The sequence below is a fragment of the Alosa alosa genome, chromosome 17, assembly GCF_017589495.1.
Source record: "Alosa alosa isolate M-15738 ecotype Scorff River chromosome 17, AALO_Geno_1.1, whole genome shotgun sequence".
NCBI lineage: Eukaryota > Metazoa > Chordata > Actinopteri > Clupeiformes > Clupeidae > Alosa > Alosa alosa.
Genome location: NC_063205.1, coordinates 4,072,449 through 4,088,711, shown reverse-complemented (window position 1 = coordinate 4,088,711; position 16,263 = coordinate 4,072,449). Strand labels below are relative to the sequence as shown.

Sequence of the window (16,263 nt, the reverse complement as noted above, 5' to 3'; positions counted from 1 at the left end):
TTATTTTTTTGACTGTCATTTCAGTAGCTGATTCTGCCACACATAAGGGTTCTACACTGGAAGAGCTTGAAACTGAAATTGTAAATTAAATTCTAATTCTAAAAAGATTTGTCAAATGTTGTGCACTAATTCATTAAAATCTGTGCTCCTAAGCATTTCACCACCTGACACGAGACATATCAAAAACATGCTAAGATGTTTTGTGTGCATAGAAGTCTTAGATTTTTTACTTTTCATGACAAATGGGTGACTAAGTAGCTTACTACTCAACCTACTAGATGCAACACACACTCCGCATACTTGAGTCTATTAGGAAGAGCGCTACAAGAGTAGTTCCTCAAAACGGAAAAAACCTGGTTAAAGTCACACATGGACAAGGATTTAATTCAGACATTGACCAGGACAATTTTATTTGTTCCTCAACTTTTTTTTATTGTTCACAAGATGTCTACACATTGCCTGATGATTACACTCTGTCTAGAATGGGCAACGCCAAAAGATGCTGGTGGAACAACAACAAAACAAATCTGTTTGCCAGGATCCAGTCAATTGTATAATACAGCTTAGCCTGCTGACGGTCCATATTAAAACTTCAGCCAACTTTTTAAAAGGGTCAAACGTGACACCGGATCCCCTGGACAATGCTTTCATCCTCTTCGTCAGACAGGCAGCCGCTGTCTTTGTGTTCGTCTTTGTTATGGCACAGACCGCAAAGCTAGCTTTGCTTTCTAAAGACACGTCCATGAAAATAAATCATTTCTCCATTTTTTTTCTTTTTTTAAAAACTTAGAAGTCTTTTTTTTTTTAATAATGCATTATCATTTGCAACCAGGCACATCTTTGTTTTTTTCTTTGTTTGCTTTTTATGTTGTGTATGTGTGTGTGTTTTTTTTTTTTAAATGGTGGATCTTGTAGGAATCCAACTGACGCTGAATTAAATCCAACTTGAGTCAGTGTGCTTTCCTCACCATACTTTACTTTTACCACAACCCTCAAAGTAGAGGAGTTCCCTCCCATCACACGTCATCTTGCGGTCACGGTGGCAACGGTGGGTGTCGGTGTGTGGTGGGGTGGCGAAGGGAGGGGGGGCTCTTCTGGTGTTCAGAACCAAGGCAAATGCGCATATCTGTTAACCCTGTCACTCCAAAGCTGTGATGCGTCCCATTGGCTGTCCACAGTGCCAAAGTGCCAAGTCCCACCAGTCCTTCATGAAGGAGTTCCCTTTAAGTTTCTCTTCTGCAGTCAACATCATCTCTGAATGTTTGCAAACAAAAGATCTGACCTAAAGGGAGGAAACAATGATTGTCATTTACCACACATCTATGGTCTTACTATTAACCTTCTCCCATTGTCCATTGACAAGTAGTATAACCTGGAACAACAAAGGATTTAAGAGTAGAAATGGCCTCGCTCACCTGGTATGGAGACATGACACGGCTGCCATGCTATCGGTATAGCCTGGTGAACTCTCTGATGGCCCAGCACACCTGCTTACATTCCTCTGCACTGTGTAAGAAAGACCGACAGACAGATGACACATATTTAAAAGTGCTCTAAGTGGTGTTACGTGGTTTCTAAGCTAAAACATTTTGTGTCACATACTGCAAACATTACCTCACCATCTGCCAGCTGCCTGCGCCCTGAATACACTAAGAAAAAACGTGGTCTCTGGACAGCCCAGGCTCCAAAAATGGCAACAAAAACAACTTGGTCCAGTCAGGACCATAAAAACACTGTTCCACAGGGGTGGGTAGTAACGAGTTACAAGTAACGCTCGAGTAAAAAAGTTTTTTCGAGGAACGGCAACTTTGCATATTCCTTATTCAAAACTGTACTTCTACTCTTCAAGTACGTGTCAGTAATCTACTCTTTACATCACTACACTTTCATACTTCATACTATTTTCAGACTTCACTTCATAAGGCAAAACATGCATGATTGTGATGGGAAGCTTGAAACTGCTGTCTCTGAAGTATCAAAATGCTTTGCAGTCGGCAAATCATTCGCTAATTTAACTAACCAGAGCCACATACATAACCATAAGCCCATACCCATGCCCGATCAGTGTTATAAAGGGCCAGAGTAACACGGTTGCACCACAAGCAAATAGGCTCCTGCACCAATTCAAGCTTGTGCTTGCCCTGGTATATAACCATTCCTTCCCTCACCAGAACAGGCAATCCTCTCCCACACCCCTCACACCAAGCCTGTTTAGGCATGCTCAGCAGCAACTGTGCATGTGTGTTTATGTGTGTGTGTGTGTGTGTGTGTCTGTGGATGCCAGTGTGTGTGTGTGTGTGTGGATGTGTGTGTGTGTGTGTGTGCATGTGGATGCCAGTGTGTGTGTGTCTGTGGATGCCAGTGTGTGTGTGTGTGTGGATGTGAGTGTGTGTGCCAATAGGTGTACAGTAACCACAGGCCAATAGGAGTACAGTTACCAAATCTACAGGCCAATGTGAGAGTTAGGCCAATGTGTGTGAAATGTACAGAATAGTCTTGCCTTGTACAGGCCAATCCTCTCATCAACCTCAGTTACCAAATCTACAACCCTACAGTTACAGCAAATCTACAGGCCAATAGGTGTACAGTTACCAAATCTACAGGCCAATAGGTGTACAGTTACCAAATGTACAGGCCAATAGGTGTCCAGTTACCAAATGTACATATAAATGACTTTACTTTATTCCCCGCCTTGGATGAAATTCCATGGAACTTGGCATATCCCCAGAGGTTAATCATACACATGAAATTTGGTTATGGGCTAGGTTGATGCGGGCCATTGAGACCAACATACCACAAACATTTTGTCATCCTCGGTGCCACAGTTCAGGTAGTTATTTGGGAAAAAGTTTTTTGGTGTCCCGGGTATCATTGACCAAAAATTCAGGAAGTAGATTGGGGGACGACTCCTATATGGCTGCTAGCGGTGGTCATAATAACAGTGCTGGCAATCAGTGACAAATGAGCTGTGAAAAACATAGACATATTGGCTTCCTAAAAGATGTACAAGGGAGAGATAGTGTCATTGATTGAAAGTGTCTTTACCGAGTCCAAATTCCATACACAGAAACAATAGCAGAATGAGCTGCTAAACGTTTTACAATTGTGTCAACTCTCACCTGGTGACCTGCTTGTGGAAGTCTGTAAGTTGCTTGTGAGTGACAGAGACAGCGCCCCCGGCTGTCTCCTTGGGAAGACCCTTCAATGCAGTCTCCAGCCAGCGGCAAAAGGTCTACACAGAATTACCAGTGTTCACAAACTACACAAACATGTCATACTTTTTTGCATACTTTCCCATAATCACAACAGCCAAATCTGAAGATAAATTAGTATTGACAAATAACACAAACTCTGTCATTCGTGAAACTGTGGAGTCAGTCGCACATAGTGACCCCAAAATAGTGCTGACAAGTGACAACACTGCCCTCTAGGGTCTATCTAGTGGTAGTGCACAGTTACTCAGCACAATAGCAAAGAACAGCATGACCATGCAAGCCCAGTTTACTGGAAGTGATGACGCAGTCTCTAGGACACTGCATATCAACACTGGGCTACTTGCAAACTCTTAATTCAACATTCAATTATTTCTCCTGATTCAATACTCATAACTATCAAACATTATCCATATTAATATTTAACAACAAGAGGCACATCTACATAACCTTTAAGAGGTTATGTGTGACAATCAACATCAAAGACAGTAGAGATCATCAAGACGATCTTCAATTAAAATGGAACCTGGGCTTTGAATTCAGCCCTTGTAGTCACAAGGTAATAACAGAGTAGCCCACTTCCATCACACGTCCATTTTAGAAACTACTACCCACAAGGCAAACAAGTGCATCACTCACGAGAAATCGCAAGGCTCACTGTGTGCACAGAGTCATCCTGTTATGTGGCGTGACTGCATTTCACTCACCGGCCGATCGAAGACCATGATCTCCCAGAGCACCTCGGCCACGTCAGGGAGTGTGTAAGGTGGCAGGCAGAAGCAGCAGGAGTGCACCAGCTGAGTGACCAGCTGCTGGCCATGTTGCCCCATAGCCTGACCAATCAGCTGTTTCCGGACCTCAAAGTCGTCCTCATGCTGCCAGACACACCCAATCAATGTGTTAATGCACGAACCACAAATGCCTCCGTGGAGCAAAACATGATCTTACACTGTTTGTTAGGGGTGGCAGGGTTCATGATAAAACAGGAAGTGAAACAGAAGATAAGTGTTGAAGATTAAAGAAAAAATAATAACAAGAACCGTAGAGAAACGAAAACCGTGAGCTTAAAAGCGTGATGGGAACCGAACCGTGGGTTTTGTGAACCGTGACACCCCTACTGTCTATGCACCACCTGCCTATACTGTGTATATCACATTGCACTTCTGGTTAGAGGCAAACTGCATTTCGTTGTCTCGGTACTTGCACAATGACAATAGAGTTGAATCTAATCTAATCTAATTATTAGTAACATGTTCAGTGTGAGAAACAAACATGCACATGAATTAACTACATGAGTTCATTACAAATCTGTTTCCTGAACTTAATGAGTTTATATTAAATCAGCTAAGGATGTTTGTAGAATAATGGAATGTGTTCCCTTGATACTAGTACAAATGCTACTTACATCATTGGAGACGCCAGTGTGGACCAGGTCACGAACAAACTTCATGACACTGCAGTTGGCATCTCTGTGGTCAAGAGTGGTGGCCGCAATGGCACACTGGATTATGTGGACAATGATGGTACTGCTGAGTAGAGTGACGGGGCTGCGCTGGACAAACCTGAGGCCGCATGACGGAGAGGGGAACAAGGGGCAAAACCAAAGATGATCAGCAAGCAATGAACATTCAACATGCATTAGAAAAACTTTCAGAAACAAAATGGTTAAAGGCAAAACGGAATCTACACAGAACATTGATGGCTAGAGAGGCAGGAACCTTGTGGCAAGTCTGAAGAGGTCATCCACGGTATCAGGGTGGTTACGCAAGCCGTTGGGCTGCTCCAGGAGCTGGAAAGTAGGCATACACAGAGCCTAGGAGGACACACACACACACACACACACACACACCACATATACGCCTGTTACCCAGGAGGGTGAGCAAAGGAATTACAGCTGAATGCATTAAGGGTCTGATCTTCCACAATAAAGATGAATTATTTTTTCATGTTCCAGAGATCCTCATATCACTGCCGTTGGTCCTACGGTGTACAATGTTCTGTTCTTACCTGCAGCATATCTAGAAGTCCTTGTCTGCAGCCCTCTTCCATGCCGTATTCATCCACCAGGATGCTCCCCAGGTAGAGGAAACACGAGTGGGGGTACACCTGATACACACTGACCATCTGCACACATGACACACAGATTAACAGGGAGCGAGACACACAGGACAGCAAGGTAACAATTACACCATGCTGTCCAGCAAGCTGAAACTGACCACACCCACACCCACACACACACACCTGTGTGACCAGGGGCTGCAGCAGGGAGGCGGACCCCTTGCCCACACAGCGCACGGCGAAGCGCAGGCAACGGCAGCAGCGCTCCACGATCCGGTTATCGGCCTGGTGTGCGTTCAGAGTCTCAGAGAGCACTGGCCAGATCTGAGCATGGAACACAAGGAGACAGTCAACACATTGACCAGAACACCGAGGGCTGGACATTTGGCTTCTATCAATCAAACATGTCTTGCAACAGGGCTACATCAATAATCATCTGCATATCAATTGGACAAACACATATGAACACAGGAAATGAATAGACCAGACGCTCACCTCCTGAATGACCTTTTGGCATGGGTGTGTCTGGCCATTCTCTACCATCGGGTTAGTGTGTCTAAAAAAAAAAAAAAAAAAAAAAAAAAAAAAAGTTTCAAAACATCAGCAAATAAATGACTACAAAAGAACACTGAGAATGCATTCTGTTTAGCTCCAGGAGTGGTTGGGTTGTAGGGAACCTACCGGAAGATTACCGCTAGTCTGTCCAGCCACACAGTGGGGTCTGCAGATTTACCATTGCTAGAATCCTGAGCCAGCAGCTATCAAAAGATAAAAGCGACCGAGTTCAATTCTCTGAAAGAACATTCAACCAGAATACAAGCATCCACAAAAAAAAAAGAGATCAAGAGATTGCAAATGACCTCACCTTCTTCAACGCCATGACTTGTACAGCACAGAGGTCACTCAGACACTCTGCAATTTTCTCTAGAGGGAGTCGGGCTAAGACTAAGGCGGTACCTGAAAAGGACAATAGCACAGGTAATGGTCACACACTTACACTGTGTTAAGTAGAGTAATTCTACTAGGCAATGGGCTGGTGCATGTGACGAGTGCTATACCCTTAAGCAGGCCCACAGCAGCATCTGAGGACAGGGCGAAGGTGTCCAGTGCACGCGCTATGTCCAGCAGGCCCTGGAAGTGCTGTGCCATGTGGTCACGGCACACAGAGCAGATGTTGTGGATGGCTTTGGCGGCCACTGAAGCGAGAGGCTTCTCCCGCAGACCCTTCATCAAGTAGTTCAGCACGGGATCTACACAGAGCAGCAAAACGTTAACACCACTCTTCAGCAAGCTCCCAGCTTCCTCCTGACTGACACGATCAAGATATGCTGGCACTTGGTACGGATTTATGTGCATTACATTGCTGCAGTCAAGAATGTACGGCAGTTAGGGTTGCTTCACCTACAGAACAGCATTGGGAACACTTTAAAGGGTAGGGCAGACCATGGTCAAGTCAGAATGGTTCACCTAAGAAGCGGGGGTTGCGGTCAACCACTTCACTCATCTCCCCTACGAGCTCGATGCTGGTGTAGCGGACTGCCATATGCACAGTCTGGGGCAGCAACACAATCTGCTCCAGCACCTCCGTCAGGGTGGGGTTGTTCTCACTGCACACAGGGGAACACTGGTCTGTTACACCATGCAATACTTCATGTCTCCTGAGGTCTGCTCTTGGCAAAACAGAAATTTGAATATGCCTCAATTTGCCTTGTTGGGGACAATGGCTCCTCTGTAACTCGAAAGTAAATAAATGTTTAGAAATGACTGTACAATTGTATACCAGACGAAGTAAATAACCAAAGCAGGCAACAAAATGCTGCGGCTGAAGCAAACGAGAGGTGGAGTTGGCGTGGGACTCACGGATCTACGCTCTTGGCGATGGCGGCCATGATGAAGAGCACAGCTTCAGTCACCTCCCATGGGGGGTTCCCCTCCCTCAGAGTGGAGTAAAGCTGGAGAGAGAGAGAGAGAGAGAGAGAGACACATCACAACTGCACTGCAATATGCTCTGGAAGCTGGCTGCGCTTCCTATGGCCTCATGATGCAATGCGTCCATACATATCCAGTTGACATTATCAGAACGATATGAGCATGTTAAGTACCTGTGAAAAACATTCCATGGAGCCAACGAGAAAGATCACATCCTTCACAAGATCGGAAACTCTCATCCTGAACTCCCCAAAATCATCGGTGTCCTCGGGTATGCCTTCCTGTTAGGATCCGGGGAAGACAGGTTTTAAGTATATATACTTTTTTAATCCCGTGAGGGAAATTTGGTCTCTGCATTTAACCCAATCGGTGAATTAGTGAAACACACTCAGCACACAGTGAACAGAGTGAGGTGAAGCACACACTAATCCCAGCGCAGTGAGCTGCCTGCTTCAACGGCGGCGCTCGGGAGCAGTGAGGGGTTGGGTGCCTTGCTCAAGGGCACTTCAGCCGCAGCCCACTGGTTAGCACTCTGGACTTGTAACGGTTACAAGTCCAGAGTGCTAACCAGTGGGCCACGGCTGCCCCTGGTTTTACGGGAGAAAGCCGAGTACATCACAAAGATAGATACAATGGGGAGCTGTTAAGCAGTGCCTCTGAGAAGCAGTCAAATGACTCACATGATCTGGGTCCAGCTGACAGTGGCGAGCCAAGCTGTGCAGCAGTCTCTGGATGTAGGGCCTGAATACATTGTGAAGGGCTGGGTTGTTCGTCTTGTAGAGATGCTCTCCCAGACGGTACCAAAAGTTAAAGGAAATCTCTGCCACCTGTTCAGCAAAAGCCAGCGTTTAATTAACACAGTCAAGGTCACAGTCAGAACAATAACAGAATTCATACTTTTCTATGAATGACCATCAAATGAAATGGCATGTTTTTTGTATGTTGTTAACCTCTCGCTGAGGACAGTAAGTGCAGAATAGGTGTGAGCCTGTGTGTGGTGTACCTCATATTGTGGATGGCCTGCACAGATAAGAAGCAACTCCAGCGTGCGCAGGTCTCCCATGCCCTGACCAGGGCTCCTGACCGTGATCTCCATGAAGGTCTCGCATAGCTCCGTGAAGATCCGGCAGTAATTCAGCACTCTAGGGCACAAACAGGGATGAGCATGACGCTGACCCAACAATACGTGCAAGTGGGAAGAACGTGGGTTCATATGCCGATGGGATGTTTCGGTTATGCTCTTACTTGTCCAGGTCTTCTCTGGCCACAGCCATGTGGTAGGCAGTCTCCAGCGTCAATACACCCTTGAACAGCTGCATAGCCAAGGCAACGTGTGTGTCCACATTCTCAATAGCATAAAGTGCCGAACACACACAGTCAGAGGCAGCCTCGTGCAAATTGGTGGATGTGTCATGCCTTTGCTGAAACACAAAGTTTTGAAAATATGCTCATTGCTCACCTAATTTAGAAAAGGAATCACTTGTTTGTATTATCTTACAGCACTTTCCTAGAGCATAATGGGCACTCACCAGAACTTGGAAGAGCACTATGATGAGATGGTTGCTGGCCATGAAGTTGCTGTCCAACACCCCGAGGTTAAACCAGCTCCCCAGGCAGCGGAACACCTTTATCAACATCTTTTCATCGTTGCCCGTCTTCTCCACACACGTGACCTAAGAGCCATTGCAACCATGAGAAGATCATGAAACGATTTACTCATTTAGATTTGCTACCAACATGTGTCACCGTTTGTCACTCAAAAGTGAACTTTGAAAGAGTGAGTTTCTAGCCTGGTTTCACCAGACTCACTCGCTTTGTGAAGGTGTCTGGGTACTCGCAACTGGGAAATGTTTTGAACGTTACGAACCTACTTCACCTAACCTTTACAAAAAACAATGATATATCGTTGACAATAAACGATGATATTTATCAGGATGCACAGTATTCTGGATCCATGAAATAACTGGCCTTTACAAATAAAAATCTGCCTGTCTCTATGGGAATTTAACATAGGGGGGCAATACTTAATGACCCCTGTATTTTAAGGAAGAACATTTACTTATTTATGATACATTATTCATTCACTAATGAAAGGTGCCATGTGTAAGAATTGAGGTAAAAATATCCAAAAAATGAGCTACACACATCAAAAGAATGAGAAGAAATAAGGGTGATGTCATTAAAAAAAAATGACAAGGTATAGTGCTGCAGAGATATCAACCTGAATTAGCATGCTAAATTAGTAGCCACAGCCCGACAGGCGTCATAATACCAGTTTCGGCCATGGGAGGTGGTACGCGGGCAACATAACCGCCAGCCAAAATGCAATACACGTTTCTCGGTTGTTACTCTAGGGTAAACCAACTCACTTTCTGGAGGTATACTGCCCCCATCTTTTATGGAATGTAGAGTATGAAGTGATTTTTGGCGGACATTACACATGGCACCTTTAAAGGTTAGATATTTCCTCATTTTTCACTTAAGGCATTAAGATCAATTTCCAAAAGACGATTTTATATTCCTCTTTTCAGTCAACTTTAGCATGGGTGCCAACACTTTTGACCATCACTGTATAGCATAAGCCACTTTCGATTTCGAAAGTAAGGTCAGCCCTTTTGTCACTGATTGGCCTGCCTTCCTAGCCTAACATAGGCAGACTCAAATCTATTCAGAATTTGAGTCTGGTATCAACCGATACTGGTGTTTCAACCGATACAGGGGAAAAATGCCTCTGCACATAATTGGATAGACCTTACCAATCAATGCAACGAAATATGTGAATTGTGTAGGGAGGCACAAGGAGCCTGACTAGTAAGTAAATCAGCGAAATGAAAATGAGTGGAGACGCTAGGCGGCTAGGAGTGAGTTTCAGCTATACGACCAAAATTAAATGTTTGCTATACGACCACAACTACATCAGATTGAGAATAACTGATGAGTATGCAAGGTGGAGCAAAAAAAGGACAAGAACAAGACCCAAGTGAAGCAGACAACAGGAAGAGGCAAATGCACACCAGGAGGAGAAAGAGCAAAACAGAAATGAGATAAGTCTAGCCAAAATAAGTTTGCTCTAGTTTCTTACCAACAAGGCAACAACAGTGCTGGAGCAGAAGGCTAGATCCTCAATGATTTCTGTGCGTCTGTTTGCACCAATCCTTAAGGACCGGCTGTGCACTTCCTCTGGTAGAACGGTGAGTATCTCAATTAGGAAGGGCATGGAGGAGATGTCGTTACTGTACCTGAGAACACGAACAACTTGTGTGTCACACTGGGCAACTACAAAATTCAATAAAATAAAAAAAATGGTATATTTTTAATAACATAAGGTGTATGTGCAAATGAGAGAAATCTTACTTTTCAATGAGAGTATGGACACTGCCCTTCCACGAAGCCATCTGCAGAGCCAGGTCAGCGATTGCTAGGGCAAGCTGACCGAGACACAGAATGAATAGGGGCATATTAATACCAGCAGTGGTGGAATGTAACGAAGTACAAATACTTTGTTACTGTACTTAAGTAAATTTTCCACGTATTTGTACTTTACTTAAGTAAAATTTATAGTGCATACTTTTGACTTTTACTTTGTTACATTTTACAGCAATTATCTGTACTTTTTTACTCCGCTACATTTCTACAACACCATCGTTCCTTTTTACGATACATTTTATGATCAGTTTTTTTTTCTTCTCTCTGACAAACACGTTTGCTTTACCAAGGGGGGGTTGCTACCAAAGATTCTGGGCCTTCGTGCATTCTTAGAAACATAAGCTTCTAGTCTAGACCAGGCAAAGCGTGAGCTTGTAGCCATCTGCATTCGGTAGGCTATATTCACCAGACCCATGGCTACACTGTACATGCAACTGTGTTCTGTGCCTTTCTCTGTCTGTTATCTGCAGCGTTAGGGCCTCCTCTCCGATGAGATTGCTATCCATGGATCAGCCCGGTTACAGGCTATGCCCATGCTTCTGTCACCGCCTGATCATTTGCGGCACAAATGAATGGTAGACTATTAATGAACCGGTGGCGGAAAAAGCGTAACATTTTCCAGATTAGGAAATATTCCTTAATTGTGTGTGATTAAATAAAGATATATAGCCTACAATTGGGGGTAGTAATGTGAGCTCATTCAATGTCTATCGTCTGCTGCGCAAAGTGAAACTGAACCTAATCATAAAGACACCTTTCTCAGCAACTTTTCTGTTCAATCAGCATAATTGGCATTACGATCCACCCGACGTTTCCCTTGTCTATCCCGTTAAACTTCAGGCTCTTGTGTTTTGCTGAATGATATTACTCAGCAGATCACCCTAGTTAGATAACCAGAATTACAGTCTCTAGAATTGTAGGTCAGAATGTAAACTGAGCCACAGATGGTAAGCACAATTGCATTAGCTTAAAACTATCTAGTCGAGTATAACCTAAAACTAGCTTAATTAAAATGCCACAGCCCATACTGATTTTTCGTTTTAGAATATAGATTTAGAAGAACACTTTCTCGTATCAACACCAAACTTGGTATATGGACTCGTGACTACAACCTGAGGACACACAATAAATTTGGTGACTTTTGACCACTAGGGGTGCTATAATTATCAACACTTTCTTGTATTGACACCAAACTTGATATGTGGACTCGTGACTACAACCTGAGGACGCACAATACATTTGGTGATGTTTGAGGTGTACGTGTCTGTGGGGAGCCATTGGGGTGTGTGGTGGAGGAAGTTTATCTGTGTATATGTGTGTGTGTGGGACGGGGGGGTTAATTGGGTGTGTGTATAATGTAGCAACATTGGGTTGCCATGACAACTCCTGCTCAACTGCTTGGTCCCCACATTGCTGCTTGCAGCTATATTTCTCTATGAATTTGTACTTTTACTTAAGTACTGAGTTTCAGTACTTCCTCCACCACGGAATACCAGATAAACTCAACTGGGATTAAAAACCCAATATACAAGTGCTTAACCCATTTCAAATGCCCTCTAACTGAGAAACTGGCTTTACAATGTCAGATTATTATTATTTTTTTTAAAGGCATCATCATCAGGCTATATGTCTAAAAGAGCTGACTACCTGGGTTATTATAATAGGAGAGAGATCTTTGAGGTTCTGTATGTGAGAGAGCAGTGAGTCACGCAGGGCTATGTGGGTCTCTGGAGGAAGCTCGTAGAATGAGGTCTGAATCTTCATCTTCATAGTCTGGGCCGCGAAGTAACAGGACTCCACGTCCTGCTTCAACTGCAGCAACTGATCTGACACTTCCCATGCATACATCTGTATGGTTTCACAAACAAATAAAAGTGAAATTAGTTGTACCTTAGACATACAATTTTAGATTAGGGTGTGAGTGTGTGTGTGTGATGCAACACCTTCAATTATCACCCATTTCGTTTGAAAATTCTAAAACAACGATGTTTTTTTAATACTTCAAAATAACATTTGATAAATGAACCTTACATTTTTCAATAGCCATAGGTGTGTAGATTTGAACAAAATCTGGTTTGGTTCTTACCAGGGCTTTTACTGCCTGAAATATCCGATTTTGTTTACCGCGCTCGGAGGTTAGTGCTGGCCTGGTGGGTCGTCTATTCTCAACCTTTCTCACGGCACATCAACGGTTAGCCCGAGAATTCTCGTCGCAATTCAAAATTCCACTGGAGCTCCAAGCAGATTGTACACGCAGCCTTATAAGACTGTTTATAGCTCTTCGAGTCATGGTAAAATGTAATTTTTGGTACATAGCTAATTTAGATACACTTATGGTGTGGGTGCTTGTGTTTCTTTAGGAATCCGCCGTCTTGGTTTGTATAGAAATGAATAGTAAGTGACACAAACACGTAAGAGGACGGAAACACGGGACTGGTGCTAATAGGGGGCGTTCCAATATGAGTGGCCAAAACAAATACATGTCACATACAGGCAAATAAGAACAAACTAGTGCAATGAACACTGAATGCCCACACACACCTTAGGTTTCATTTTTTTTTTTTTTTTTTTAAAGCGGAACTAATTATAGACCATTTCAATTTGTTCCTAGAGGGTTTCCGGCTGAAAAGTCCCAAACCAATGCAACCAATGTCCCCAAGTCAATAAGCTCAATGCTGTTTTCTGCCTTTAATGCTGTTTGCTACCTATAATGCCTTAGGAACACACATGTTTAATAATGCAGCTGAGGGGGTCTATTAATTTTCTTTGACCAGGAGAACTGCTGTAGCTACTGTTCATTGTGCATCATCAAAAAAGGGACAAACATATCCATATATCAGTGGAAATATGCTCAATACCACTGCATACTTTATTAGTGACATGTCAAAGTTTATTAGCTAAAGGTGTGGCACTATTTCTCCACAGCGCTTGTGAAATTATGTCATAATGGACAGTTGAGTACGGAGTTGTGTAAATATGCATCCTGAAAATTTTCCAGTACATTACTTTTATGTAACTTAAAATAAGCATAATTGTGGATGTTTGGGATTGTGGAAGTCCCCTTGGTTTGAGAAAATATGTTTGTATTTAAACAGATAGACATCATCACACTTGCCACACAATCACAAATCTAATTCCGCCCCCCCTCCCAGTCATCTTGACGGCAAGAGGCCGCTGGTCACAGGCCATTAAAACCAGATACATTTTTTAACACTGACTATCCGAATAATATTCTATAATATATTTCAATCGAAATTTCAAAGAAATAATAACTGTAAAGATAATAAACTGTTAGTCAGAAGTTGCACACATTCTCTTCATGTCCACTCTTCCATTACATCAACTAACGTTAGACCAACTTCTAACTTCAGCAATGCGGAAATCAAAGCGAGGGAAAAAGTGCATAAACGCATATAGCTTTAGGGAAGTCTGATTGACATCGTTAGCATTATATGTTTTGGTGACCATTTCAAATTACGATCAGCTCTGCTTTGCAGGCAAAAGCTTTGCTTTTGAACTTCCAAAATAATGTGACCAACACGGTAATGCAACACGCCCCTTACACCATTTAGAAGGCAGCTAACGTTAGCTTACTAGCCATCACTTAAAAATTACACAGCTAACGTTAGCTACCAGTCTGACATACTCTACAACGCAACATATTCTAAATTGGGCATAAACATCGTTTTCTAACTTGCCTCTATAAAGTCAGCATATCTAGCAAGCTAAGGAGGTTTGCCTTTCTTCATGTATACGACCGATCCACCCACTAAGCATGATTTTCAATACCATACAATGTCCATGGATTATTTACTGTGGTAGCTGGTTACGTTAGCTAACTGGCTTCAGCGTGCTGACGTTAGCTATTTTAGACACGTTTCTACTCAGGCCATTGTCGGCTTCTTTTGAACATCCAAATGGAGTTCTTTCAGTACTATGTCTTGACATATACGTATATAAAAATTCAAGGAAGGCAATCGTCATTGAGCTAGATATACGAGCTAAGTTATCTCATACACGCTAATGCTAGCAGGCTAGGTCCTTAAACGCACTGCGATGGGTGTTTCTCTGTGTTGCCCGTAGTGGAAGCAGGTCTCGGTGATGTGACTAAACAAGTTTATGGATAACGTTATAATATGCAATTCTACGACAGCATGTAGCGCTATGCTGAGGCTATTCAAAGATCACCACACACCTCACACAACTTACCGATCTTTGCAGTTCCTCGAGCCATACTGAGGCTCTCTCTTTACCGGCAGGGTCTGGATCATGGTAAAGAGCCTGTACGGCTTGGTATACAATTGGAACGGACGGTTTGGTACCATCCATATCTTTAACCTCGCTACAACTGGTTACAGTATGTGGGTATTATGGTAAATAGCACGCTTTTTCCCACAGGAGGAATTGAGGTGGTTGATATTTATTCGCTTCTTGTGTTGTCCGCTCTGACCGCCATCTCACACAGCTTTCCGTGTGTCGCGAAAAAGTCACCGTGTGGAAAATGAGGGTGGCGGAACGATGGATTTTTTTCTTGAACCTTATGCAACACGTCAGTGGCACATAGCCTCAAAATGTAGTCTATCGTAGGCTATGCCTTGTACAGGAGGTTAGTTTTTTTTGGTTTTTCGTGAAAGCTAATTTTAATTTTAATTTTCCATCTAAACATAAAACAATACAACAATGATGCAATAATGATGTCAAATGTGTTCATTGGTAAGCTGCAATAGCCTATTCCCATGCAGGGGTGCCACTATGTTGAGCCCTAAAGAATAGCCTGTGACATGGCCCCCATAAGTGCAGGGCCCTTGGGTTGTGTTCTGCAGTCTGCTTCCCCTGCGTTAGGCTACAGCCGTACTGCACCCATGCTCAAGTCTTAGGACAAAAGTTGGAATACAAACGTTACAAATGTTTCCCATTGTCTCTGAGACATATATGTTTTCGCACCAGGCGAAATATATTCACAAACTAAAGGCACAGATGCCGACATGCATCTTAATGTGAGCATGGCAACAGCTTGACAACAACTGATTCAGCTAAAGCTTGGCCAAGGGGGTAATCTGTGCATCAAAGTTTGATGCCAAGGGTTCTAACCATGCCTCCACATTTGACGAGATCGGAGTGACACACAAACGAGAAGGGCATTAGCCTACATACACTTAGCCTATACACCATCATTGAAATTTCTCCCCCAATAAAAGCTTACTAATCCTATATATTGGTACTGTAAGACCTCAATGCAATCACTTTAGACTAACCTTCTTAGTGTAGGCTAGGTGTTGAAATGAGATTGACCACTGTCTACTCCTCATTTACCAGGTGCTTATGTGGAAACTGTGTTCGCATGCCCATAGACAGTTCCGTATTAAGGAGTTGTGAGGCACGGGGATATGTGCCAGGAGGAGGCCCTATATCGCCTAGACCAGCCTTTCTCAAACTTCTTTGAGGCCATGGCAGACTTTGGGGTCATAGGGCCCACCTACAGAACCCCCCTCACAATTATTATTGTTATGCTATATTGATACATGTACTTCAAAGCAGTCTATTTTTGTGCAAACATTGTTCAGAAAAAAGTTTGTGAAAACATGCACATCCGAGGACTGCTTTACTAATGTAACACATAGTATGGAGTATAATGCTT

General features: G+C 43.3%; 1 protein-coding gene across 1 annotated transcript; it reads right to left on the bottom strand.

Annotated features, from left to right (window-relative positions):
- Positions 1 to 412: 412 nt before the first annotated feature.
- Positions 413 to 15,141, bottom strand: tnpo3 (transportin 3). Its single transcript, XM_048267663.1, has 23 exons — positions 14,835 to 15,141; positions 12,273 to 12,473; positions 10,554 to 10,627; positions 10,282 to 10,438; positions 8,729 to 8,872; positions 8,445 to 8,620; positions 8,203 to 8,341; positions 7,880 to 8,026; positions 7,373 to 7,480; positions 7,131 to 7,222; positions 6,738 to 6,877; positions 6,329 to 6,520; positions 6,136 to 6,227; positions 5,952 to 6,028; positions 5,766 to 5,826; positions 5,454 to 5,594; positions 5,220 to 5,336; positions 4,931 to 5,025; positions 4,618 to 4,774; positions 3,920 to 4,087; positions 3,120 to 3,232; positions 1,416 to 1,506; positions 413 to 1,282 (listed from the first exon to the last, which is right to left on the bottom strand). The coding sequence occupies exons 1-22, from the start codon at positions 14,952 to 14,954 to the stop codon at positions 1,446 to 1,448; spliced, it is 2,772 nt and encodes a 923-aa protein (XP_048123620.1). The 5' UTR covers positions 14,955 to 15,141; the 3' UTR covers positions 413 to 1,282; positions 1,416 to 1,445.
- Positions 15,142 to 16,263: the final 1,122 nt, after the last annotated feature.